General features: G+C 40.9%; 1 protein-coding gene across 3 annotated transcripts; it reads right to left on the reverse strand.

Moving 5' to 3' along the window:
- Window positions 1–10,974: 10,974 nt before the first annotated feature.
- On the reverse strand, window positions 10,975–27,024 carry GPRC6A (G protein-coupled receptor class C group 6 member A). 3 transcript variants are annotated; one of them, XM_032779679.2, is made up of 6 exons: window positions 26,831–27,024; window positions 20,590–20,893; window positions 18,199–18,510; window positions 14,868–15,080; window positions 13,662–13,785; window positions 10,975–12,386 (listed from the first exon to the last, which is right to left on the reverse strand). In XM_032779679.2, exons 1-6 carry the CDS (start codon window positions 27,022–27,024, stop codon window positions 11,263–11,265), a joined length of 2,271 nt encoding a protein of 756 aa, XP_032635570.1. In that variant the 3' UTR covers window positions 10,975–11,262. The 3 variants fall into 3 exon arrangements, with proteins under 3 accessions (XP_032635570.1, XP_032635555.1, XP_032635563.1); XM_032779664.2 differs by having other exon boundaries at window positions 17,683–18,510; XM_032779672.2 differs by lacking the exon at window positions 14,868–15,080 and having other exon boundaries at window positions 17,683–18,510.
- Between the last annotated feature and the right edge of the window lie 609 nt (window positions 27,025–27,633).

The raw sequence follows: 27,633 nt of genomic DNA on the forward strand, positions 1-27,633 counted from the left end.
GCCACGTAAAAATGGTCTTGTGAATGAAAGTTAACAGACTGCAGGGACTGAAAACACATCACTGATTTTCCCTAAAGATCCTGGATTATTCATTGTACCCCTTCTGCCACCCATGTCTGGCCTTTGTCACTCTATGTATCTCATGGTCACGGGTCCCTTAGTTGTTGGAAGGAACCCCACCAGTTTGTGACTAAGGGAGGCAGTGCCGTGCATGCTGTAACTAATAGCAACAATGCTGCTTCATGCAGCCTCCCAGCAGACTTTTCCCTTCTGAGAGGGGTCAACTATCTCAGCAGCTGATCACAGTGCAGCTTCATTGCTGTCAAAGGTCTTGGGAGGCAATGGTGAGTTTCCATGCTTAGTTTGCTTGCTTGTCTGCTGTGGAAAAATATCACAACTGGCAAAAGGAGTCACTGTTTGTCAAATGGCAAACAGTTCTTTAGAACACAGGCTGTGGGATCAACCTAGCAAAAACTGTTCCCAAGGTTACTCTCCCAGAGTTTCGCTCCAATAAAAGCTTGAGGCTGGATTCTCAGCCCTGTGGTGGCTCTTTTGTCTTCCTCTGGCTTTTCAAAAACCTGCAAAGCCAGCGTAACTGGCCAGCTGATGATTTCTTCTCCTGATCCAGAGCTGATGCAGTTCCTCGTGTAGGGACATTCCTGGGAGAAATGGGGGAGCTCTCTATGTCCTGGTAATCCTACTGCCAGACAGTCTCTTTGGGACAACAGGCAGCTTGGCATAATTTAGAGCAGCCCTGCGGCTGTAGGGACCAAAGTGGCCTCTTGCCTGCCCCAAGATTGGGGGAACCCAAAAATGGCATAAAGCCACCTTCCCTTTCACCCCTTGCCCCTCACTGATTGCAGCTCTCTAGACTAGAAAATCTAGCCCCTGGTACACAAGGGTGTTATAAATCTGGCTGCTTTATGATAGCAACCTTAGGGAACTCCTGAAATCTTCAGGGTGCGGTAAATAGCCTTTTTCTTCACTTTGCTGTTTATAGGGGAATGTAGAGCTTCACATGTCTTTCCTATGGTATCTTCACCTAATAAAAAAACAGAGAAGAGTTTCCACATAGAAAGCAGTATGCTTAGTACTTCCTGCACAGGAAACCATCTGCTTTATATCATGGATGGGAGGAGAGTTTTTTGTTTTATTCCCCATGCATGCACACAGTGTATTATTTGTGTACATCCTAAAAGAGCAGCTCAGTATGCCCAAGTGCCTTTTGAAAAAATTGGAGATGGGTTGAAAATGCAGCTGAGGAAATGACATGGATTTTGCATTATTTAGTTCCTTGCAGAATTTCCTCATGTAGTTTTCCTCATGATTTGCTGCAGAAGTAAACCATTTCTCTCCATTCTATGGCACACAAACTAACTTTTTCTTCAGATGTGTTGCAAATGGGACAGCACTGCAAGATGAAATGGCCTCTTGGTCAGCCACGATGATGCATTTCTTCCACTAGGAATTTTGATGGCAAAAGTTTAAAAAAAAAGCTGCCAGTGGAAGATGCCCATGGATATTTTGTACCAAGAATTTCTGTTGATTTAATCAAATTAATAATATGTTCCACTGCTAAGTGAGGGAAATGTGTTCCATATTTTTCATTCATTTGGCTCCATTTAGGAAGTCCTCTGGTAGCCAGAGCACAGTTGGAAAGCAGCACCTGAATGAAACCACCCTCCTGAGTCCATCTGCCCCCTGGCTCTAGCAAACTTGCATGCTACATCTCTTTCCTCACCTTTTACATTAGAATCCACTGCTGGTAGCAGAAACAGTTGTGGAACAAACCATTTTCATTTTTCAATACAATGCTGAATCAATATGTCCCATATGCTATACTGTGACATACATCACTATTTCTAGGATATCACCACTTCTCTCAAGGCTCAAAAATGCAAATTCTAATGAAATACTTGTACATTTATTCCAGATAAGTACTTTTTACCTTTTCTGCTTTTACAATGCTTGACAGAGCAAAGAGGTGCAGTATAATTGGAGGGACCTCAGGCAATGATAGCAGGTAGCCAACTTTCTACTCACACAAAACCAAACACCCTTGCCCCACTGTGACGAATGTGCTGAAATTACCTCTGAGCCCATTTTCCCTGCCAGCTTGGGACTCCAGAACCCTGCCTTGTTGAGCCAGACACGCTAGCCTGCTGCAACATAGACATGCCTTCAAAGCTACAGACTTTCACCAAAAAGAGCTCAGCAGGTTACCTCTCCAGCACCCAGACACCCCAGTTCCCAATGGAATCCAAACCCCAAATAAATCTGTTTTACTCTGTATAAAGCTTATACAGGGTAAATTCATAAATTGTCCTCCGTCTGTAACACTGATAGAGAGATATGCACAGCTGTTTGCTCCCCCCAGGTATTAATCACTTGTTCTGGGTTTATTAATAAAAGTGATTTGATTAAGTATAAAAAGTAGGATTTAAGTGGTTTCAAGTACTAACTGACAGAACAAGGTAAGTCACCAAGCAAAATAAAGCAAAAACACGCAAGTCTGAGCCTAATACGTTAAGAAAATGATTACAGGTAATATCTCACCCTCAGACCACAATTTTGAGGACTTCAATAACTCAGTCATGGGTTAGGGGTTGTTATAAAAATGGATGGGTAGGGTTCTGTGGCCTGCCTTGTGCAGGAGGTCAGACTAGATGATCATATTGGTCCTTTCTGACCTATGAGTCTCTGAGTCTATGAGATGTTCCAATAAGCTTCTTTCACAGACTAGACTCCTTCCTAGTCTGGGCCCAATCCTTTCCTCTGGTACAGTCCTTGTTAGTTCCAGCAGACATTTCAGGTGGTAAGAAGGGGTTTTCTCATGACTGGCAGCCTCCTTTGTCCTTCTCCACCCCCTTTTATAGCTTTGGCACTAGGCGGGAATCTTTTGTCTCTCTGGGTCTGCACCCATCCTACTAAATGGAAAAGTACAAGGATTAAAATGGATTTCGTTATCAGATGACATGGCCACATGTCACTGTAAGATCCCCTAGTCTCTATTTTTCCTGGGTTGGCCCACATGTACACAGCTTTGAAGGTAACAACCATTTACAACCAATTGTCCTAGTCAATGAGCACCATCAAGATTCTAAACCACCATTAATGGCCCACACTTTGGATAATTACAATAGGACCTCAGAGTTATACTTCATATTTAGCTTCAGATACAAGAATGATACATGCATACAAATAGGAGGAATATATTCAGTAGTTTATAACCTTTGTTATGATACCTTACAAAAGACCTTTTGCATAAAGCATATTTCAGTTACATCATATTCAAAAGCATACTTCCATAAAGCATATGGAGTGCAATGTCACACCCACTCCTGCTACACCCCTCATCCAAGTTCCCACCCTGCCCTGCCCCTTCTCTGAAGCCCCACTCCCACCCACTGCATTCTCCTCCCCCATCAATCGCTTTCCCTACCCTCACTTGCAAATTTTCGCCAGGCTTGCTTAGGGGGTTGGGGTTTGGGTGGTGAGGGGAGGGCTCTGGCTGGGAGTGTGGGCTCTGAGGTGGGGCCAGACATGAGGTGTTCAAGATGCAGGAAGTGGCTCCGGGCTGCAGCAGGGGGTTGGGGAGTAGGGGGGTGAGGCTCTGGCTGGGGGTGTGGGCTCTTGTGTGGGGCCAGGGATGAGGGATTTGGGATAGAGGAGGGGGCTCTGGGCTGGGACAGATGGTTGGGGTGTGGGAGAGTATGAGGGCTCCAGCTGAGGGTGCAGACTCCGAGGTGGGGCTGGGGATGAAAGGTTTGAGGGGGTGGGGGGGCTCAGGGCTGGGACCGAGGGGTTCAGCGGGTGGGAGGGGGATCAGGGCTGTGGGAAGGGGTTGGGGCATGTGGGGGTAAGGGCTCTGTCTGGGGGTATGGGCTCTGAGGTGGGGCTGGGGATGAGGGGTTTGGGTTATGCCACTAACTGTACTTTTAACGGCCACCAGGGTTAACGGACTTTTAATGGACGCTGACTGGAGCCGCCAGGGTCCCTTTTCGTCCAGGTATTCCTGTTGAAAACCAGATGCCTGGCAACCCTAAGTGGTAGCACCTCACTTTCTTATATTCTCTGCCTGTAGCACGCACCAGTTTGGTCCAGCTCAAGCTGTTAGGCTCATTTGGGGGGTATCTGGGTGAAATTTAAGGGCCAGTGATATACAGGAAGTCAGACTGCATGATCTAATGGGCCCTTCGGTCCTTAAATTCTGTGAAATGATGGAAGATCAGTTGTATTTTTAAAAGTTACAATTTACATTTGTAATACTAATTAGTATCTCTTCATCAATTGAAACAAATCTATGTCGATTTTAGAAGAAATGGGAAAGAAACCACTGCAAACAGCGGCACAACACCAATAATAATGCAACTTAATTTTGCATTAAAAATATTTCTAATACATCAGCAAAGAGGCAGATCACTTTAACAGTTATTAGGTAGCACTAGAACTTCCTTGTCCAGCATACACAGACAAAACGCAATATTAATGCACCACCAGATGGCAGCAGCACAAAAATTACATAAAACACTAGTTCAGCAAGTAGGATCAATATTGGTGAAATGCATCTGGAATGCTAATATGGCTTGTTGCCTTTAAAACAAATATTGAAGTGCTACCAAACAGTTCACTCTAATTTTCTCCACTGGTGAAGGGTGAGGTAGGCAACTTCTGTGAGTCTTATAAATCTAAATATGGGCATAACCTTATCTGTTTCTGAAATCAAATGTTTAAGAGCCACACACTGTGGCCCTGACAATTGTGGGAAAACTTGAGCACTAAAGAACAGTAAAGTAAAGAACTAACAGCAACCCATAAAGTATAACCATAATTAAATAGACTCTACGATGCAGATTGCTGTATGTCACCCCACTTCCCAGAGTATCTCTCTCCCCGAAAAGCTCCTTTCAAAATATGTACTTTGTAATGATGCCCCGAAGGTTAACAGACTTTGGCTGTTTCAGACGAAGATGAGGGAGGTTGGCCTCCCCTGACTAAGAATGCTCTAGATGGTTCAAGTAGGCCCAGGCTGGACAAAATTGAGTTCGTCATGTTGAGACACTTACCACTTGGAAGGATGTTGCAGCAGTTAGGGAGCTAGTCTAGGATTAAGAAAACCCAGTTCTGTTCCCTGTTATGCCACAGACATCCTGGGTGATTTATGACAGGTCAATTAAGTCAAGATCCTCAAATGTATTCAGAACCTAAATACTTTTGAGGATCTAGGCCTTTCTCAGTTTCTTGTCTATCAAATGGAGATAATAGTACTTTCCTATCTCACAGGGCTATTGTCAGGACAAAAACATCAAAGATTATGAAGTCCTCATATCCTGCAGTAATGGGGGCCATGGAAACAACATAAATCCACTCTCAATGGAGCCTTCTTTTGAGTTTTCCAGGTTAGTAACATTAGTTGAACCTTGTGTCTGAAATGCTGACTGGAATAGGTATTAGGATCTGCAGCAAAATGGACAGCTCCCAAGGTACAGTTTTTCTTGTATTGAGCTGTTGACATAACAGTGCACTGTTTTGAATGATCATGTCCTAGTTCTTGAGTACTTGCTCTCCCCTATGCTACATGTCAACATGGACAGCTATTTTTGGATCAATCTACAGTCAAGGGAAAGAGATATTAAATATCTTAGTATCTGAGTCAATTTTATTTCCCAAATCAGAGTTTAGTCAGGTAGCATGTAACTTGTACAATATACATTATGTATATTTCAAGGGGGGGTTGTTTTTGATATTTTTCCCCCCAGAGATCTTGTGTATTGTGATTATATATGGCTCCAAATGGCAATCATTTAGTGGCTTGTGCTTATTATAATAAGCTAAGAGAGTTTTTATCATTTAATTAGCTATTTCATTCCCCTAACAGAACAACGTCCTGCTAACTTCAAGCAATGCAAATTCCATGCTGGAGCTTTCTGTGGTCATTATAATGTTTAAGGGTGGAGGCAGGTATGTGTGTGTGTAACTCCTGCTGCTGTTACAAGTGCATGTCTTTAAAAACATCCCAAAACATCAGCTATCATTGTGACAATGAATGGCAAGGTCCTTCCACACTAAGAGAGTGGAGGTTGTTTTAAAGAAAACAGCGCAATCTGTTCAACACTACACAGCCTGACACACAGACAACAACCCCACAGGGAAGGTTGTGCTGAGACTTGGACTTGACTCAGGAATAAAATCCTTGTTTTTCACACTTTTGTGGTGGAAATGCGCCTCCAAAACTGACACATTAACTCAGGGGTTGGCAACCTTTCAGAAGTGGTGTGCCAAGTCTTCATTTATTCATTCTAATTTAAGGTTTCGCTTGCCAGTCATACATTTTAACGTTTTTAGAAGGTCTCTTTCTATAAGTCTATAATATATAACTAAACTATTGTTGTATGTAAAGTAAATACAGTTTTAAAAATTTTTAAGAAGCTTCATTTAAAATTAAATTAAAATGCAGAGCCCCGCGGACTGGTGGCCAGGACCCAGGCAGTGTGAGTGCCACTGAAAATCAGCTCACGTGCCACCTTTGGCATGTGTGCCATAGGTTGCCTACCCCTGCATTAACTCGACCTAGAACAACTGAATGTTCTATTAGTTTTTTGTTTGTTTGTTTTTGGGAGCCAGGCAGTGCCTCCCTTTCCCCCCTAACAACATGGCCTTGGGGGAGAACTCTCAAGAGGTGCCAGCCAGACTCTAGCTGGTAGCTACAGAAGAGGGACCTTTTTCACCTTCAGTCAAAACTGTGGAGTGTTCTCTTTGAAAAGCCCTGCTAGGCTAAGCCTATGCTGACTGACTATTTCCTCCAACCTTCCCTCTCTCCTCCCTCCAGTCTCTTCATCTCAGCTTCACTCCACACATGCCCTACTTACTGTCTTCTCCCCTGCCCTGTCCACCTCACCCCCTTCCCTTCCCTTCTCTTTCCATTCAACTGATCCTCTCCTAACTAATCCCACCCCCAATATTGACTCATTGTTTCCTTGTACTCACCCATCTGTCTGTACCCATTGGTTGTCTTTTGTCTTATACTTAGATTGTAAGCTCCTTGGGGCAGAGACTGTTCTGAGTTTGTTCAGCTCCTAATACAACAAGGCTCTAAGTCCATGACTGGGGCTCCTAGGTGCTATGGGAATACAAATTATTATTAATTATTATTATACATTGTCCTTGACAGAGGAAACATTTAAAAATACTCCATTTTTGAAATTGAATCCTTAGCATCTCCCCCTTTTTCAGCTCCCCCTAGCTAAGGAACCACAGTCTCCATAAACTGCATGGCACACACACACACGGTCTGATGACTTCTCCCAGACAGGCTGCTTTGGACATTTCCACACGTCACTTAACATAATTTGGCATTTCCTTCACTAGTTCTACTAAGAATAACCAGCAGAATTGTCAAGTGTTTTCAGCTACATTGTTAGACTTACAAGTGGTGCCTTGCACAGAACTGGGGAGCCAGGGAGGCAGTCATGGGGCTGGGGAGCAGAAGGCCATGATGTGGGATTCAGTGCCTGGGCAGAACACAGATATGTGTGAAGGGAGAATGGCCCTGGAGGGAGGAGCAGTGAATGGACTTGAGGCCTGGAGGTTCATCAGGGCACAACTCCTCTCCATTCCTCTTTGGCCACCCATGCCCCACATCTCCCTCATGCTCTCGCCATAAAAATCTGCCACGTCCCCACCCACTCCCATGCCTCCCAGAATGGATGCTTGCCCTGCTAGGCTAATCCTACAGCTCCCTGCTCAAGACATGTTACCACTATGACCCTCTCAAAACATATTGCTCCCAAAATCTCCCACAGAAGGAACACAAGGCAAAACAGGGAGAGAACAGATTAAAGAATACTGAGATAAATTAGATGTGTTCAAATCAGCGCGGCCTCGTTAGATTCACCCAAGGGTACTTACGGAACTAGATGAAGCAGTCGTGGAACCATTAGCAATTACCTTAGAGATCTCCTGGAGGACAGGTGAGGCCCCAGAAGACTGTAGAAGGGAAACATAGCACCCATCTTTGAAAAGGTGAACAAAGAGGAATTATAGACCAGTCAGCCTAATTTTGATACGTGGAAAGACACTGGAACAAATTATTAAACAAGCGATTCATAGACTCATAGACTTTGAGGTCAGAGGGACCATTATGATCATCTAGTCTGACCTTCTGCACAACGCAGGCCACAGAATAGATGATAATAGGCTTGTAAAGAATAGCCAACATGGATTTTTCAAGACGAAATCATGCCAAAACAACCTAATTTCTTTCTTTGACAGTTCTAGTGGCGGGAGGCAGCAGTAGATGTGATATACTAACGCTTTTGACACAGTCCCACGTGACCTTCTTATGAGCAAATTAGGGAAACATGGCCTAAACAGAATTACTATAAGGTGCACCACTAGTTGAAACATAGTAGTCAAAGAGTAGTTATCAATGATGTGCTATCTAACTGGGAGGGCATATTTAGTGGGGTTGCACAGGAGCCAATCCTGGGTTTGGTTCTATGGAATATTTTCATTAATGACTTGTATATGGAGTAGACAGTATGCTTATAAAATTTGCAGATGACACCAAGCTGGAGATGGGGGGGCGAGGGGTTGCTAGCACTTTGGAAGACAGGATTAGAATTTAAAATGACCTTGACATATTGGAAAAGTGCTCTGAATTCAACAAGATGAAATTCAATAAAGGTAAATGTAAAGTACTTCACTTAGGAAGAAAAATTAAATGCACAGGTACAAAAAGGTGTTGCTGCTGAAAAGCATCTAGGTGTTATAGTGGATCACAAAATGAATATGAGTCAACAAAGTGATGCAGCTGCAAAAAAACCTGATATCATTCTCGGATATATTAACAGTAGTGCTATATGTAAGACCTGGGAGGTAATTGTCCCACTCTACTCAGCACTGGTGAAGCCTCAGCAGTAGTACTGTGTCCAATTCTGAGTGCCACACGTTAGAGATGATATGGGTAAATTGCAGAGAGTCCAGAGGAAAGCAAAAGAAATGAGAAAAGGCTTAGAACACTTGACCTATAAGACAAGGGTATAAAAACTGGGCATGTTTAGTCTTGAGAAAAGAAGACTGAGGGGGGGACCTGATAACAGTCTTCAAATAAGTCAAGAATTGTTATAAAGAGGACTGTGATGAATTGTTTTCTATGTCCGAAGGTCAGACAAGAAGTAATGGGCTTAATCTGTGGTAAGGGATATTTGTTAGGTAACAGGATAAACTTTCAAACTCTAAGGTAGAGTTAAACTCTGAAATAGATTTCCAGGAAAGGCTGAAGAATCCCCATCATTGAAGATTTTTAAGAATAGGTTGGAACAACACCCATCAAGGATGGTCTAGTTATACTTCATCCTGCTTCAGTGCAGTGGACTAGATGACCTCTCAAGATCCCTTCTAGCTGTACATTTCTATGTTTTCTATGGTTTAATGTGTTTTTGCCTTATGGCCTGCCCCCTTCTGCCACCCCAGCACCTTGCCCCTGTCCTCAACCACATTCAGCTTTTAAGCAATATGCCTAAAATACACTGATATGTATGGGTGCAGAGCACTGGGGCTTTCTGTGTTTGCTCTGTGTTTGTACCGCGCTTAGCACCTCAGGGGCCTGGTCCATGACTAGGGCCCTGCGGCACTATGGAAATACAAGTAATAATAATAATTAATTTTAATTATTAATGAATTTGAGCTAAATATTCTTTTTATTCGAAGCTGAGCAAAAATTCCGAGTGAGAGATAAGGAAATAAAACAAACAAACACTGTTTTAAATAATACCTTTTATTACGTTAATCATATCATTTCCCTATGTGCTCAAGACATCCTAGTCTTAAAATTTCTGAAAGCAACATACATATATGGCTACAGTGGCCTTCAACATATATGCCTTTGGCTGGCCAGACACTAAGAAATGACCAGCTTAGCATGAGCTTTGTTTCTCTCTTTTTCATGAGTTTTGCTGTTGCAGAAGCAGCTAAACTCCAGCAATTTCAGATTCACAATACAAAAAGTTTTACATTCAGAACAGAATTCTTACCACATTGTGATGTGTGAGCAGCAATCATATATACAATTATATGTACAGATATACTTTTAATCAGGCTCAGAAACTGTATGCACAATTGCTCATTCCTGAACATAAGTTGCACCTGTATAATTCACACTCATTATAAATGAGTGTACGTTTTCATGTCAAAATCACTGTGTTGTATATGCTTATAGTTGAAAGTGATCTATAATAAGAAAAATAGCATACTGAATTGCCTATTTTATCACAAAAATCGAAGGTTTGTTTTAATAGACACTGTTAAACACTACAAAAGTATAATATAAAAGTATTCATTTTCATGTTTAGTAGATTGCTAATAGAGATGTAGTAAAATGACACCAGAATCAGTGGGCCTGATTTTGATCTACCTTGTCTTCAAGTTACTTGTGATTTATGCTTGTACAAGTGCGAGTGAGGCCCACTATCCCAAAGTTATATTTACAAAATCTGTGAAATTCTGGACTACCACTGCATAGAAGTTAAAATATAAAGTGATATTTTCCAATTTTGCAGGTTAATGGCATAACTAACCAACAGTTCTTTACAATCTTATTTAATATCAGTCAAACTTTGTGCTGTTTCTTGGTGTCAGAAAGAGTTCATTGTCATTTTTCTGTCAAGACTTCTTTACTAGTATTATAAAAGCTAAAATTTTCATGACATTTTTCATTGATCCCAGCCACCAAATGATTTATCCAAATGAGATGGGGGAATTCTTCAGGGTTGAAGTAAGTGCCATTATCATATTTTAACACAGAGTTTCCTTATTTGGAAAAAGATGACACCCCTGGATGATCAATCTGGTACAGGTTCTCTTGACATATTCTTCCCTCCTTATGCATGGGAGCTACAGTCTGTGTGTGAGGATTTGGGGGAAAGAAAGGGACTGACAATAAATGCAGATACAGAATGTGGGGAAGGCTTTCTTTTGTATGCAAGTCTGTCTCTTTCGTTACTTATCACCGTGACGTCTGAGCACTTTCACTCTCCTCTTTCTGCCTGAGGATAGGATGTGATGTTTGGTGGTGTTTAGTTTTTGTGGGTTTTTTTTTTTTTTTTTGGCCATCTCCTGAATTGTCATGCCAGTGTGCAGCTGTTTATGCATCCTATGTGGGCAGGACAGGGCCTTGTGGAGAGCCAAGGGGCAGGAGACCTGGAGAAGAGCTGGCTTCCTGAAATTACTCTTTCCCTATCTAGCTGCTCCAATGCTACACAGTCATATGCTAGACAATCTCTTCCTTGATATTGTCCCAGCGGTATTTTTCGGAGGAACGTTCTTTCTTATCAGACTATGTTTGGAGACATCAAAGTGGCAGTTGCCATTCACAGAGGTTTTTTCAGCTTTACAGCAAGAGTTTGTGATGGGATACTGGGGGGTGGTACAGTTAGACTCCAAAGAAATTTGGCTTACCGTAAGGCAGCCTGCACTTTTGGAGGAATAGTTGTAAATTATTTTGAGAAATGCAGATTTTGTGTTTGTTTCTTGCTTATAAAGGATGATATAGCACTTAGGAAGGAAGGTGCAGCATAGGATTCCATAATTTGATATTAAAATAACAGTGATCTCAACTGCTGGCCGGTATTTACCAAACGTAGTTGTATAGACAGGGATGAATGTAATCCAAGCTATGAAGTAAATGAGCATGCCAAAAGTTATGAATTTAGCTTCATTGTAATTCTCAGGTAATTTCCTGCCTTTAAAGGCAAATATGAAGCAAATAAAGGCCAGAGCAGCTATGTAGCCTAACATGACCCCAAAAGCCACAATAGAACCTTCATTACATTCCAGTATAATAACTCTTCGGATAAAGAAATTTTGCTCAACAAAAGGGCTTCTAAACATTACCCAAAAAGTGCAAATGACAACTTGAATTCCGGTGCAGGTGACCACAATAGGAACAGGTTTGTAGAGACACTTCAGAAAATTCTGTAATTTTGGATCAAAGCTGAAGGCCAGTAAAATTTTCAGTGACTTCATTAAAATACACGAGATGCAGAGTGCGAAGCTGATGCCAAAGAAAGCTTGCCGGGTTTTGCATTTGAATTCTCTTGGCTCACCAATGAAAAAGCCAGTGCTAGCAAAAACGAAGAAGTGGCAGAGGAGAATAACATAACAAACAGTTAAACCACCTGATGCCTTTACGACAGGGGTAGCCAGGTTTCTAGTAAATATTGTGCTAATTGCAAAAATCAACACAATTCCAAGGCCAGAGAGGATTATTAGCAAAATAGCAAACCAGTCATTCCAGCTGAGGTATTCGACTGTCTTTTTGTAGCATGTAGTACTGTTCACAGGCGACCAGTGAGTTTTGTTGTTGCACAGAAAGCAGTAATCCATATCTAGAAGGAGAGAAGTGGAGATTACTGAGCAAGCCCAAAGTAGGCCGATTATCAGAGAGAGAGGGTTTATTCTGAGCTCTAGAACAGGACAAATGTTGTTTTATCTGGGTCCCAAAATAATACGCTCTAAATTGAACCTATTACCTCCTGGATACTTGGAACTATAATTCCTCTAGAAATTCTATTTCTACTGTGTGGGAAACTTCTGAATACCCTACAGTAACTTTCATATTTTGACACCTTTTCAAAATACAATAGTGAGAAGAGACACTACTGTAGTTTGCCCTTTAAAAGTCTAACTTTATTGTGACTGGGGTACCTTTTGGCACAGCTCTGTTGAACGTATCTGTAAAATTCTTTGCAGAGAAATTTTGCAGATGCTTTGGTTTCTATGAACAGCATAAGACGAGAGTAGTTTACTGCTGGTTGCTATCAGAATGTTCAAAACATATGGTATTGAACAATTTCTTAAGACCACTTTTTTCCTTTCCCTCCTCTACTCTTCACTCCTCATTTTTAAAAGCTTTATTAAAACTAGGTACTGGTACTGAAGGCAGTATTGAAGTCCTCATCCTACGTGCATCTAGGAGATATTATTATATACTCTAACCTGACAGTACTCCCATTATAGACAAAACGTGTTTGGTAACCAAAACTAACAGTTCTTATATTGAAATGGATGTACTGCAGAATGATTAGGAGGACTCTGTTCTAGTTTTCAGGAGAAGTGATCCAGAGATGCAAAATTAGGCCCTGATCCTATCGTTGGATCCACGTGATTAATCCCCTTTACCCAAAATGATGCCTCAATGAAGTCAATAAACCTCCACTTACATGGATCCAGTTGTAGAATCAGATCCTAAATTTGGGGCTATTTGGATTGGAGGTTTGATTCAGTTCATTAGAGAGGTCAGGGTTAGATAAAGGATCAGTTTGGATCTGTATCTGAATTTTCTTAAAGTTCAAGGGTGTTTGGATCCAGATTTTGGGCTCAAGCCATTTCTACCTTAAACAGAATCATATACGGTAGCAGGACTGTCTCACAATCCCAGAACAAACCCAGTGAATTGGGGCATCTAATCATCTTAGCTTTGGAAGAACTGATTTTTTAAAAAAAATGTAAACTGAGTTGTGTGCTGAATACTCCTGCCCTGTGTATTTAGGACACTGAATGTAAACAAATATATTTATCTCATTACAAGTTTTTTCCAGATTTCCAAATCATACACTGTACATGAATAAAACAAATGCTTTATTTGGATCATAATTCATTACCTGTCTGATTAGTATAATGGTCTTCTGGGCAGTTCACACACTCATAGCAGCATGTGTGTGGACTTGCTGAAACCTTCTTCATTTGCCCCCGTCTACATTTCCTGGAGCATGTTGATTTAACTGTCTGCAGTGTTATGGAGAAAACAAACAAAACACAAACGAGGCACAAAATCACTCGGGTCATTCTATGGTTTGATCAGACTCTTTGCTATTAAACAGCATTTTAATACAACCTACAAATGACTCTGTAAACATTGCATTGTAGAGCTCCATGTTTATTGTCTCAATACTTTTTATACGTTTTCATTTTACAAGTAAAAATATGGGGGAGTTTATAACTGATAACTTCGCAAATCCCATAAGTCATTTTTGAAAATGGGACTTGGGCTTCTAAATTATTTTGATGCTTTTAAAAATTTGACTCTGAATCTGACCTTTGGGTAATTTCTTTTGCATCATCTCCAGTAATATAGGTTTTATATATCAGAGTAGGTGTTCAATCACAGCTGGGCAATCACATTTTGCCCTCTGTGTCATCTGTGCAACTCCTCTGAAGATAATAATGTTGCCCAGGTGTAACTGATTGGGGCTGTTTCCCGCACAATCCCAAAAAACAGCAATGGGGTTGGACAACAGTTCTATTGATAAGGCACCAGAAGAAACATAATTTTAGTACGCTCTTTTTTAGCTGTGTTGACTCTGCAAGGCTAGTAGAAGCAAAGAGCAACAAAGGCTTATTTTTGTCACTAAACTGACCATAAACAAAAGGAATAGATGCTTTGCTAAGAAGTTGACATTTCTACATAATTACTTTTTAAATTAGAACGGCACTATCAAGTTCTTCAATAGAAGTCTTAGGACAAATGTACTTGTAAACTGTCCAATAGAAAAGCATCTATAGGAGGAGCTGGATCTCAGCAATGTTTCAGCTGAAATAATTGAGACCACTCGCAGATCAAGGTATTAGTCAGAGTAAACCAGAGTGGCAGAATCTATCTCTAAAGTAATGGAGCATTTGAACCATGACATCCGGGAGGAGTCTTCACTAATAATACTAAGTACATGTGAGATGAATATTAAATACATACCCCAAGTGCTATATTCTGCACGAGAAGGGCAAGGGCATGGAACAAACTTCCCAAACCATATTTTGTTCACTAACACTTTCACATTTTACAGTACAAACACAGCGTGTCCTTCAGATACCTTTAAATTCAGAAACTCCATTTCTTTCTCCTCATCCTTGAAGATAAAGTCATCTTTCTGCAGGTCATATTCTGCTATCTCAGTGATCACCATGCGGCCACTGATTTCCTTCCAGAGAAGTACATCATATCCCGTGTTAAGGTCTCCTTTGGCATCAAAATGAACTTCTTTTTCATTGTCATTGAATGTTACTTTTTTAAGTTCTTCAAGCAGCTGTAGCAGTAAAAATAAGCGAACAAATCAATTTCCTTTCAGTTTGGTAAAATGGATCTAGTTTATTATTTACATGATTGCATAAAGATAAGATATACTGCTTTTAGGAACATAAAAATCTTAAAATCAGAAGGAACCATTATGATCATCTCATATGACCTACATAACACAGGCCATAGAATTACATTAGGCAGGAGGCCAAACAAGACAATCATACAGGTCCCTTTTGGCGTATATACATAAAAAGCAGTTTTCTTATCATTACTTTATATAATCACACAAATGCTCATGTTACTGCGTGTCCAGCTTTCAACAGTTTGGTACAATGAGGAAAGGAGAAGATCCTGCTAACAAGCAATGGAGAAGGCCTTCAAGAACAATCCTCTTGTACATAACTTGCCCTGGCTGATGCCAGCCATTATTGTTCAGCTGTATCTGAGGTAGAGATGGACAGAATTTAGACTCAGATATGGATCCAGATCCAGACTCTCCCAAAGCTCTGGGATTGTTCAGATCCATATCCAATTCTAACATTTTTCAAATGTGACTCTGATCAAGATGAGTCATCTAATGCCACGGTTACGGGATGGGGCTGAGAAGGAATTTTGAAGTTAACAGCCTTTCAAGTCATTACATTTTCTTATACAAACACCTTCTGATTGAATACAATCAAAGAACCATTCCTTCGAATACAAATGTGTTAGGCCAGTTTCTGCTCTCAGTTACACTAATGTAACTAGCGACAAAGAGTCCTGTGGCACCTTATAGACTAACAGACATATTGGAGCATGAGCTTTTGTGGGTGAATACCCACTTCATCAGATGCATGTAGTGGAAATTTCCAGAGACAGGTATAAATATGCAGGCAAGAATCAGTCTAGAGATAACTTTTTACAGATCCAGACTAACACAGCTGCCCCTCTGATACTAGTGTAACTATAACTTCATTCATGCTACACTGGCGTAAGTGCAAAGTTTATCTTTAATAGAATTCTGCCTAATTTTCACTGGTGTATATGAGAGGAGCTGTTATAAATAGATAGCTAAGGGTTAATGTTTCTTGTCAGGTGTTTGGTTCCCTTTGTTAACCCTTTACAGATAAAAGAAACATTAACCCTTAGCTATCTATTTATGACAGGAGCATCAGGCCCTAAGTTACTAAGAGGCTGAGGCCAAAGTTTCAAAAGTAGCCTTTAACTTTGGGTGCCTCAGGTTTTTTGATGTCTAACTTCAGACACCTTATGCCTGATTTTCAGAGGCATTGAGTGCCTAGAAATCCAGATGTAATCAGAACTCAATGCCTCTGAAAATCAGGCCTTTGATGTCTGGGTACCAGAAACAGAGAAATTCCAAATTAGAGACCGCTTTTGAATAATTGTCTCTTTCTGATTTGTCTAGAATCATATGTCAACTGGAACCAGTTAGTTGCAAAGGCTGAATCTCCACTGACCTCGTGGTTTTTCAATACAGGGAGATGTGCTAAAGATTCTCTTTCAGCCTAAACTTTGAATATGCCTGCTCGTAGGCTTAAGCGTGAACCCTAAGGGATACATTTTCAAAGCAGTGCATATTAGTCAACTCTCGCAACTCCCTCTATGTCTTGGACTCTAAACAGGTTAATTCCTATGCCCTATAGGTTTTGGACTATACGTTCAGCTGTGATATGAATGCAATTCCACTGCAGTTAATAAAGTTGTAGCCACTTATACCAGGTCCTTTGTGTTTAAAAGTTTATGTAAAAAGTTGATATTTTCTTCAATCTCTATCTTGGTTTGACCTGCCCTGATCTGGGATAACAGGTCACAACAGGTCAGGGTGCTTCAGAGTTTGTTTGCCTTTTAAATGATCTTTGTTTAACTATCCCAGTAAAAGTGTGTAGAAGTGAATAGGCCTGACCAGGTACTTCGGTAAAAGGTCAGGTCAGGTTTATTTGTCTGATTTCTTCTGCTCTTTCCCCATTCCACCCACCCCCAAAACCAGATGGGTATTAGGCAGAATACTTCACCCATCCCAAAGATAACAGGGCCTGCTTTTCCTGTCATTCACTCCAGCGTAAAATCAAGATTAACACATACACAAGAATGGTTTGCTTCAATTTGACTTTCAGGTGAAGGTTCATGTCAGATGAAAGACAACTGAACCCAGGCAAGATGGAGGTAATGTTGGGAGGAAGTGGGAAATGCTTGAGTAACTTTCTTCGTCTCTAATAATCCCATCTATCAAGAGCATCCACTGCATATTGTTAAATTGGTATGCAGCCTCTGGGTCTTTAGGGTATGCACCTGGGAGATGTTCAGAGACTAAAGTAGTGGTTATTTAACATCTTAAAAATAGATTGATTAGATTGTTCTGATTGTATCTAAGGTGTCGGACCAATCTCTAGTATACAAATTTTGGTTTAAATTGGCATAGCAGCAGTGAAGGAAGGACTAAACATATACCCATGTGCCTCAATTCAGGGAACAGGTTTCTGATGGGACAGAGTAGGTTACACAGTAACAAGAGGACAGAAGTGCACAGGTAGTGAATATGGGTAACAAAGAAGAACTAGGGAATGAATGGTGTTCATAGAGGAGGAAATGCAGAAGTATCATAAACATACTTCCCAGGGAGCAAAAGCAACAGGATTCTTGCAGTTTCTGTCTTTGCACAGCTCCCGTACAGCATATGCAATAGCATGGACTGCAAGCATAGTACTTTGGATAAATCCTGGCTCAATGTTGGCCCTCAGAAAATCATCTCTCCAGCTCTGACTGCACATCCCAGCCTTGTAGATCAAATTCTCCTGAGAATAATTTGAAATGCACTTGTTCAAATCCTGGTCCTCCACGTGTGCACAGGTTGACAAAAGCACACTATATTCTTTTAAGAACATGTTGTTTTCAGTGGGTTGCAAATGCAGGGTTTTCAAGAAGTCATGAAATGTAGACATGTTTTCACTTTTGTATGCAAATCCCACGACTGTTCCAAGGTGCTTGATGTTGGGAATGGTAGTAATCTTGACGGCAGCTGACCAGTTATCACTTGCAATCCAGATTTTATGTATGTTCCTCTTAATTGCTTTGCTAAATAATTTTGTTACATGGAATTGTCTGAGAAAGACAACGATTACATTTACCCGGGTTTCCTGGACAATCTTCTCGAGTGCTTGATTAACTTTGGCATTAATGGTGCCATCGGAGAGATAGGCTGGCAACATTTCTTTAAAAGCAATACAGACATTGTTTGCCATGGCCTGTATCCCAAAGCTGTCCAGAGCAGATCGCCCATAGTCATCATCGGTGGCTATTAATCCAATCCAGTTCCATCCAGACCTGTGGATCAAGCGGGCCATTGCTCGCGTCTGATAAAAATCACTAGGCACAGTGCGTAAGAAGGAAGGAAAGCGGATTTTGTCACTGAGGATTTCAGCACTTGATGCGTGACTAACCTAGGAAGGGACAGAATATTTCAGTTACAGAAACTGTGAATTCTGAGTAGATGCCAAGAGATCCCAAGCTATGCTTTGAACTAAAGGTTTAATCCTCAGGTGTGCCAAGTTTAAGCCTGATGCAGCTGTGCTTAGGAGAAGCAAAGGTGGCTCTAAGCCATCTTTCTGCCTCCCCCAATCCTGGGACTGGCTGGGGGCTTCAGAGACATTCCCAGCAGCCCAGGATCACCCAGTTCATCACACTCCACCTCCATCCTGTCATGACCTGAACCTCCCTCCTCCCTAACCCTTTGCTGTCCCCAACATTCCCAGTATGTTAGACAATTGGCATGGGTGATTCAAAGCCGGCTGAGGATTCCTCCATGTCAGGGGAAAGAGCAGCTGACTATTTAGGGCTGGTGTGAGGACTCTGGGCCAGATTTGTAAAGGTATTTAGGGAACTAAAGATGCAGACAGGTGCCTAGTGGGATTTTCAACACTGCCTAGGCACCTATCTGCATCTTTAGGCATCTAAATACCTTTTCAGTTCTGGTCCTTTGGCCTACTCTGGTGGCAAGAAGGGATCTTAATGATGGCTGAGGATCTGGTGTTAAAAGAAGAAATGACAACTACGCTAGTACTGTCATTTTATTTTAAAGATAAACTTTGTTCAGGTGATGTCAACCTGCTATCAAAAAATACTAATCAACATTTTTGGAAGTATTCAAATAGTTACTGTTCAAACTGTTGATATCCTTAGTCTTTGTAGGGCACAACTATCACCAAGCCTGACAGAACCGTTTGCACAGATACATATTCATTTATCAGAACTTTAATTAATTTTAAATAAATATACAATCTCAATATCTACTGGAGGAACATCCCTGAGAAAATAGTAGCAAATAGTTGGAAAGTGTAGTTCCAGAAAGAGTGAGACAAACTCTTTTATAAAACTAGTTGATGCACTGATTCCATGGAATATAACTCAGATATCTATGAGTGGAAAAGTTTAACTTAAACCAAAGTAACTTTTAGTCCCAGTTTGTCTTTGGGGATTTTCCTTTGCACATGTTCCCTGTCCTCCTTGGCATCTTAACTGTCAAAATAAATACAAACTTGCCAAAAAGGGAAGGATGACCAGGCTGATTGATACCAACTATTATTGTTGTTAGCTGATTATGGAAATTAGTGATGGGAAGGGCTTCTATTAGGTCATCTTTCCCATTTCCCTATGCCAAGGTATGATTTGTTCCTATAACCTGCCTTTTGATTAAGATCAAGTTTAGGATCAGTTTAGTATCTGCCCAATAGGGGAGCTGGAGAGCACGATCCCTTCCAATCATTGCAGAAGAAGGGATTTAGTGATCTTATATGTCTTTTTCCTATCTCTCTAATTACTATGTCCTACCATATAGTCAAAGTGATGTGTTCCGTACTGTTAGCAGTATATTCAGGACTAGATCCTGGCCCCCAATTCCTCCCCTTTTGCACCACTGGAGCATCCCAAAGGCAGATACTGAAGCATGTGCCTAAATTTAAACATGTGAGCAGTCTCATTGATTCCATTCCAGTCTCACGGATTCCATGTCAGGGATGGAGAAGGATATTTGGCTGCTTGGGCACCATGTGCTCCACCAATCCTTGGATGTTCTACGAGTGAGAGAGGAGAATTTCCAGATTTATCCCCAAACTAGATCTTCATCTTTTTTCAGCACAGGACAAGACACTAACACAGTCACCCCAGACTAAGTAAGACACTCATTGACTTCAGTGGATTTTGGATCAGGCCCTCAGCTTCCCCAGCCCCTCTAGTTAGACAGATTGGGCCAAATCATCATGTGCCACTGCTCTGTGGTTTAGAGGGGCAAATGAACAACTCCATAAAGCTCTTGCTTTATATCCTTCCATTGAATAACTGAAAGAGAGTGACGGCAGTGTTAGCACTGGCAGCACTTTTCCTCTTTGATTCCTAAAGACAACAGACAAGTCTTTGGGCCAAATCTGTATGTGCAACTATCATTCATTTCCACTGGCGCAGTGCCTACTTATACCATTGCTAAATTTGATCCTTTCCAAAGTAAAATATCGCCTCAAACTTACCAGTGAGATTAGTTGCAAGTTCAATAGCCTTGAAACTGCCATTGCTATTTCAGAGTAGCTGGAACCTATGACAGCCTTAATTCTTGGTATGTAGTGTGAATAGTTACATTTGTATTCTACTGTGTCCTTGGAAGCATTGAATTTAGCCAGGAACCTCAAAGCTGCTCCCATGGCTTTTGTAACTTCTGCACAAGTGTCGTAGATTTCATAGCCCAGTTTAATTCCAGATAACAGTGTTGAATTGTTGATCATTTCAATGGCATGTATCATCGCAAGAGTCTGAAGAAACACTTGAATTTCAAAACTGTCATGAAATAGAATTGTTACTTTAGTAAAGATTTGCAGAATCAAGGCTGGAACAAAAGCAGTTCTTTAACCCCTGACATTTACTAAAATGAAATGTCAAAATTGTTATTCTGTGTGATTTGTTTGGTTTGGGGGGAAAATATTAAATTTAGTTTGTTTTGTCTCACATTCAAATGTGAGATTTAGGAAGCCAACACAAAACCTTTAATACAATGTAAATAAGAATTCGCATGTCATGGAGAAGCAGAATACACCTTGCTTTCAATTGTCAAACTATATACATTAATGGGCCAGATCCTCAGCTGGTATAAATCAACAGAGCTCTGTCGAATTCAGAGCTCTCCGCTAACATACATCACCTGAGGATTTGGCCATAATTTTCTGTTTGAAGCATTTTCCTTCAACATACACCTGACGAGGAAGTACTTTTTCCATACAATGCACAATTAACCTGTGGAACTCATTGCTGTAGGATGTTGTAATGGCCAAAAGTATAATTGTTCAAAAAAGAGCTAGATAAATTCATGGAGAATAGGTCCATCAATGGCTATTAGCCAGATGGTCAGGGATGTAACCCCATGCTTTGAGCAACCCTAAACCTCTGACAGCTAGAAGCCAGGAGGGGAAGACAGGGATGGATCTCTCCAAAATTACCCTGTTCTTTGAATGCCCCTGAATCTCTGTTACTGGCCACTGTCCGAGACAGATACTGGGCTAGGTGGACCATTGATTTAACCTAGTGTGGCAGCACTAATGCTCTTATGGTCTTAAACAGAAAGAGAAAAGACTCTAGGGAAATAACCATTTCTGAGTCTATAATCTGAAACCCATATAGCATTTGGGTGGATGCTCTTAGGGCCTGATCCAAAGATCATTGAGGTTAGTGGCAAGTTTCTCATTGGATCAGACCCTTAATCGTAAGTAGAGACATACAAAAGATTCACACTAAGACTACCTCATCTCCACTCTTGGCCAAGGTTCTGTAAGGTTCACAAGACTTTGAGTGAAGCTGGAATCAATTTCAAGTGGAGCAATTTATGAAGGATGTGGAGAAATTGGAGAGGGTACAGAGAAGAGCAACAAGAATGATTAAAGGTCTAGAGAACATAGGGTGACCAGATGTCCCGATTTTATAGGGACAGTCCCAATTTTTGGGTCTTTTTCTTATATAGGCTCCTACTACCCCACACCCCCTCCTGATTTTTCACACTTGCTGTCTGGTCACCCTAAGAGAGCATGCCATATGAAGGAAGGCTGAAAGAATTGGGTTTGTTCAGTTTGGAAAAGAGAAGACTGAGAAGGGACATGCTAGCAGTTTTCAGGTATCTAAAAGGGTGTTATCAGGAGGAGGGAGAAAACTTGTTCATCTTAGACTCTAAGGATAGAACAAGAAGTAATGGGCTTAAACTGAAGCAAGGGATGTTTAGGTTGGACATTAGGAAAAAGTTCCTAATTGTCAGAGTGGTTAAATACTGGTATAAATTGCCTAGGGAAGTTGTGGAATCTCCATCTCTGGAGATATTTAAGAGTAGGTTAGATAAATGTCTATTAGGGATGCTCTAGACAGTATTGGTCCTGCCATGAGGGCAGGGGACTAGACTCGATGACCTCTCGAGGTCCTTTCCAGTCCTAGAATCTATGAATCTATGAATTTATGATTTTGCATCAAAATTTGCAATTTTGTATAATTGTGATGCAAAACCAGGTGACACCTGAATATTTCAACTGATTTGCACTTTCAGATTTTGTGTTCTTTTGAACCCAGAACTCAAAGTGAAAACTGACGGTTTTGTACCAGAATTTAAAAAAACAGCATACAGGAAAACCACTGGGTCTGACAAAGTTGTAGTCATAAAGAGCTACTAGGACAGGGGTGGACAAACTTTTTGGCCTGAGCGCCACATCTGGGAATAGAAATTATATGGCAGGCCATGAATGCTCACAAAATTGGGGTTGGGGTGCAGGAGGGGGTGAGGGCTCTGGTTGGGGGTGCAGACTCTGGGGTGGGGCTGAGGATGAGAGGTTTGGGGTGTAGAAGGGTGCTCTGGGCTTGGATTGAGGCGTTTGGAGGGTGGGAGGGAGATCAGGGCTGGAGCAGAGGGTTGGGGCATGCGGAGAGGCTCAGGGGTGCAGGCTCTGAGCAGCGCTTACCTCAAGTGGCTCCTGGAAGTAGCAGCATGTTCCTTTTCTGGCTCCTACACTGAGGTGTGGCCAGGCAGCTCTGCACGCTGCCCTGTCTGCAGGCATTGCCCCTACATTTCCCATGTTAGCATGGCTATTGGGGCACATAGGGGACAGAGCGGGGCCATGCTGCGGCTTCTGGGAGCCCCATGATGCGGCCCCCGACCCTGCTCCCCAGGCCGGTTTAAAATGGCTCCTGGGCTGGATCCTGCCCGCAGGCCATAATTTTCCCATCTCTGGTTTAGGTAATATTTAGTCCTGCCTCAGTGCGTGGGACTGGAGTAGATGACCTATTGAGGTCCCTTGCAGTTCTATGATTTTCACTTTTGCAGACCAAATCATAATATCCTTGCTCAGTCCTTATTCAGAAAAAGTACCCACTGAGAACTTTGACTAATGAAGAGCTTCAGTATCTGGCTATAGATTTGGGGCAGAGTTTTGAAAAGTATCTGAGTGAGTTAGGATCACTTGTCCCATGGAAAGCCATTGCTCCTAATTCATTAGGTACTCTTCAAAATCCCACCCTGGGTCTTTTATGAAATTCAATAAAATACAATTTCAAGGATCTCATTTTGAATATATAAATGATAAAGAAAAAACAGTACTTTATGTTTCAAACACACATTATTTGTGTTTCAAATACATATTTTTCACTTGAAAATGGATTATAATTTTACACACTTCAAACAGCTACCTAATTTATGCATTTATTTTGCTGTTTGTTAATGTCCTATTCATAATACTCCTAGTAGACCATCCCTGACATGTGTTGTTAAAATACATTCTTAAGACTGTATTCTTAAAAATCTCCAATGGTGATTCCACAACCTCCCAAGTCAATTTGTTCCAGTGTTTAATTACCCTTGCAGTTAGGAAGTTTTTCCTAATGTCTAACCCAAATCTCCCTTGCTACAGTTTAAGGCCATTACTTCTTGTCCTGTCCTCAGCACATAAGGAGAACAATTTATCATCCTCCGCTTTATAGCAAACTTTTATGTACTTGAAAACTATTATGTCTCCCCCTCAGTCTTCTCTTCTCCAGCCTAACCCCCCCAATCTTTCCTCATAAGTAATATTTTTAATCCTTTAATAACTTTTGTTACTCTCCTCTGGATTCTTTTCTAACTTGTCCACATCCTTCCCAAAGTGTGGTGCCCAGAAATGGATACAGTATACCAGCTGAGGTCTTATCATTCCTGAATAGAGTGGAAGAATTATTTCTTGTGTCTTTCTTACAACACTCCAGCTAATACATCCCAGAATGATGTTTACTTTTATTGCAACAGTGTTACATTGTTGCAACATATTCAGTTTATGACCCACAATAACCCCAGATCCTTTTCTGCTATACTACTTCCTAGGCAGCCATTTCCCATTTTGTATTTGTGTAATTAATTATTCCTTCCTATGTGTAGTACTTTGCATTTGTCTTTATTGAATTACATCCTATTTATTTCAGACCGTTTCTCCAGTTTGTCTGGATCATTTTGAATTCTAATCCTGTGCTCCAAAGCACTTGCAACTCCCCCCAGCTTGGTATCATCTACAAACTTTATATGTATACTCTCTGTGCCATTATCCAAATGAAGATATTGAATAGAACTGGATCCAAGACGCTCCCTGCACACATCCCTTGATATGCCCATCCAGCTTGACTGTGAAACATTGATAACTAGTCTCTGAGTATGGTTTTCCAATGAGTTGTGCACCCACCTTATAGTAGATTTGTCTAGGCTGTATTTCTCTAGTTTGCTTATAACAGGTTAGGTGAGACAGTATCAAAAACCTTGCCAAAGTTGAGAAATATCATATTATCTACTGCGTTCTCCCACTCTCATCCACAAGATTTGTTACCCTGTCAAAGATTATTAGGTTGGTTTAGCATGATTTGTTCTTGATCAATCCATATTCACTGTTACTTATTACCTTATTATCTTCTAGATGCTTACAAATAGATTGTTTGACTATTGATTATTTCTTCCATTATCTTTCTAGATACCAAAGTTAAGATGACTGGTCTATAATTCCCTGAGTCCTTATTCCCCTTTTTATAGATAGATAATTTTCCAGTCCTCTGGGATCTCTCCCATCCTCTGCGAGCTCTCAGAGATAATTGCTAATGGCTCTGAGATCTCTTCAGCCAGTTCCTTAAGCAGTCTAGGATGTATTTTGTCAGGGTCTGCCAAGTTGAACATCTAACTTGTTCTTTCCCTATTTTAGCCTCAGATCCTATCCTATTTACACTGATATCCACTTTGTTAGTCGTCCAATCACTGCTAACCTGTTTGGTGAAAATTGAAACAAAAAAAGGCATTTAACATTTTGGCCATTGCTGTGTTTTCTGTTAGTGTCTTTCCGTCATTATTGAGTAAAGGGTCTGTCCTGTCCTTGGTCGTCTTCTTGCTTCTAATGTATTCATAAAATGTTTTTTTGTTACCCCTTGTGTCTCTAGCTAGTTTAATCTCATTTTGTTCCTTGGCCTTTCTAATTTTGTCCCTGCAAGTTTGTGTTGTTTTTTTTAATATTCATCCTTTGTAATTTGACTTAGTTTCAACTTTTTGTGTGAGTCTTTTTTGAGTTTCAGGTCATTGAAGATATCCTGGATAAGCTAGGTAAGTCAGCATGGTCTCTTCCTATCTTGTCTACTCATTGGGATGGTTTGCTCTTCTGCCTTTAATAATGTCTCTCTTAAAAACTGACATATCTTCTGAACTTTTTTCCCCCTTAGACTCGATTCCCATTGTATCTTACCTATCAATTCTTTGAGTTTTCTAAAATTGTCCTTCTTAAAGTTCATTTTCTTTATTCTGTTTTTCCCCTCTTTCATTCTTTACAATCATGAACACTATCCTTTCGTGGTCACTTTCACCCAAGCTGCCTTCCACCTTCAAATTCTCAACCAGTTTCTTCCTATTTGTTAGAATCAAATCTAGAACAGCCTCTCCCTTAGTCAATTTCTCCACCTTCAATAAAAAGAATATACTATAATTTAGAACATATACAATATACAGTGCTGGCCAATACAACATGTTCAAATGATATACACCTCTACCCCAATTAACACTGTCCTCGGGAGCCAAAAAATCTTACCGTGCTATAGGTGAAACTGCGTTATATTGAACTTGCTTTGATCTGCCAGAGCACGCAGCCCTACCCCCTTGGAGCAACGCTTTACCGCGTTACATCCGAATTCATGTTATATCCAGTCGCATTATATCAGGGTAGACGTTTATTATTATATGGCCAATACTTAAGATGTAAGTTACTACAATGGATTTTAAGCTCTTTGGAGCAAGGACTGTCTATTTGTTCTGTGTTTGTACAGGGCCCAACACAGTGGGGCACTGGTCCAGGACTAGGGTTCTTAGGCACTACTGATAAATAATAATACTTTAGGGTACTGTTTAGGCAAATAGCCAATCAGAGCTAAAATGATAATTGAAATGAAAAAGATTACTCGTCCTCAACCTCCAATGCCATTTGATTCCAGGGGTAAATAGATCCAGGTGATCAGAGGAAGAGTTACCCCAAGTTCAGCTGGTCACAGTATCTTCTGGGGAGCATATTATTACACTACTCTGTGCTCTGTACACACACACACACACCCTTACTGGGAGCATTCACAAGACTAACCTGCTTTTAAGAAATAATTATTCAGAAATGCAATTTATCAAGCATTTTTGATGTCTGTTCATGAGTGGTTTCAGTGATATCATCTTGGTGTTTCATTTGTATTATTTGCAATGTTACTCACCCAGCACAATTCTGAATCACTGGTCTCATGGGGTGTTCTTCTGGATGTAGCATTTTTCCATGAACTGAAAATAAACCTCCAATGACAATGTCCCCGGGAGAACTGGCACCCACAAAATTGTCAGCATTCTGGCAAGAGTGGGTGACATCAAAGCTGATCACAAAGCAGGGGATCAACAAACCAACTAATGCCATGTTTCTGTTTCACTTGCTTACTAGCTGCCTTGAGTCAATTAAGCTAGCTATAGTGCCAACAACACTGTTCCTATTTCACCTGTAAACAGCAGCAAAGGAAAAGGGCTGCACTGAAAGCTAGTCACACCTCGCCAGATGCCTGTGTTTAGTTCAAAAGGCTCATGTTATTGCCCTGATGCCACTAATGCAATACTCTTACAAACAGCTGAGTGAGAGCCCTGAAATAGATTTATTAAAATAGATGGGATGTTGGACACAAAAATTCTATGTACTTACAGTAATATATTATTGGGCTGTATATGAAACATATGTCAAGTATTTTTATGTAAATTTGGGATACTCTATCAAAAGCGTATCCTGAATATCTTCCAGCCCAAGGCATATGAACATCAAGCCGTGTAAAATACTAGTAGAAATACCATATCCACAATTTTGCCACAAAAAGCTTTAAAGGACGGATCTAAAACCCATTGAAGATATTGGAAAGAGTCCCATTGACTCCAGTGTTTTTTGGAGCAGGCCCTGAAAGAAGAAGTTGTCTCCAGACTACATTTCCTCAGGGCCATTTTCTGAGAACTTTTTGACGTGTTGGTATAAAATACATGTTTG

This window comes from Chelonoidis abingdonii, chromosome 3 (assembly GCF_003597395.2).
Source record: "Chelonoidis abingdonii isolate Lonesome George chromosome 3, CheloAbing_2.0, whole genome shotgun sequence".
In the NCBI taxonomy this organism is placed as follows: domain Eukaryota; kingdom Metazoa; phylum Chordata; order Testudines; family Testudinidae; genus Chelonoidis; species Chelonoidis abingdonii.

Coding starts and splice junctions, on each gene's coding strand:
- GPRC6A (XM_032779664.2), bottom strand. CDS start 27,024: ATGGCATTAGTTGGTTTGTTGATCCCCTGCTTTGTGATCAGCTTTGAT. Junction 20,894..26,830: donor GTGATTCAGAATTGTGCTGG/GTGAGTAACATT, acceptor ATTTCATGACAG/TTTTGAAATTCAAGTGTTTC. Junction 12,387..13,661: donor CCATTATACTAATCAGACAG/GTAATGAATTAT, acceptor CTCTCCTTCTAG/ATATGGATTACTGCTTTCTG.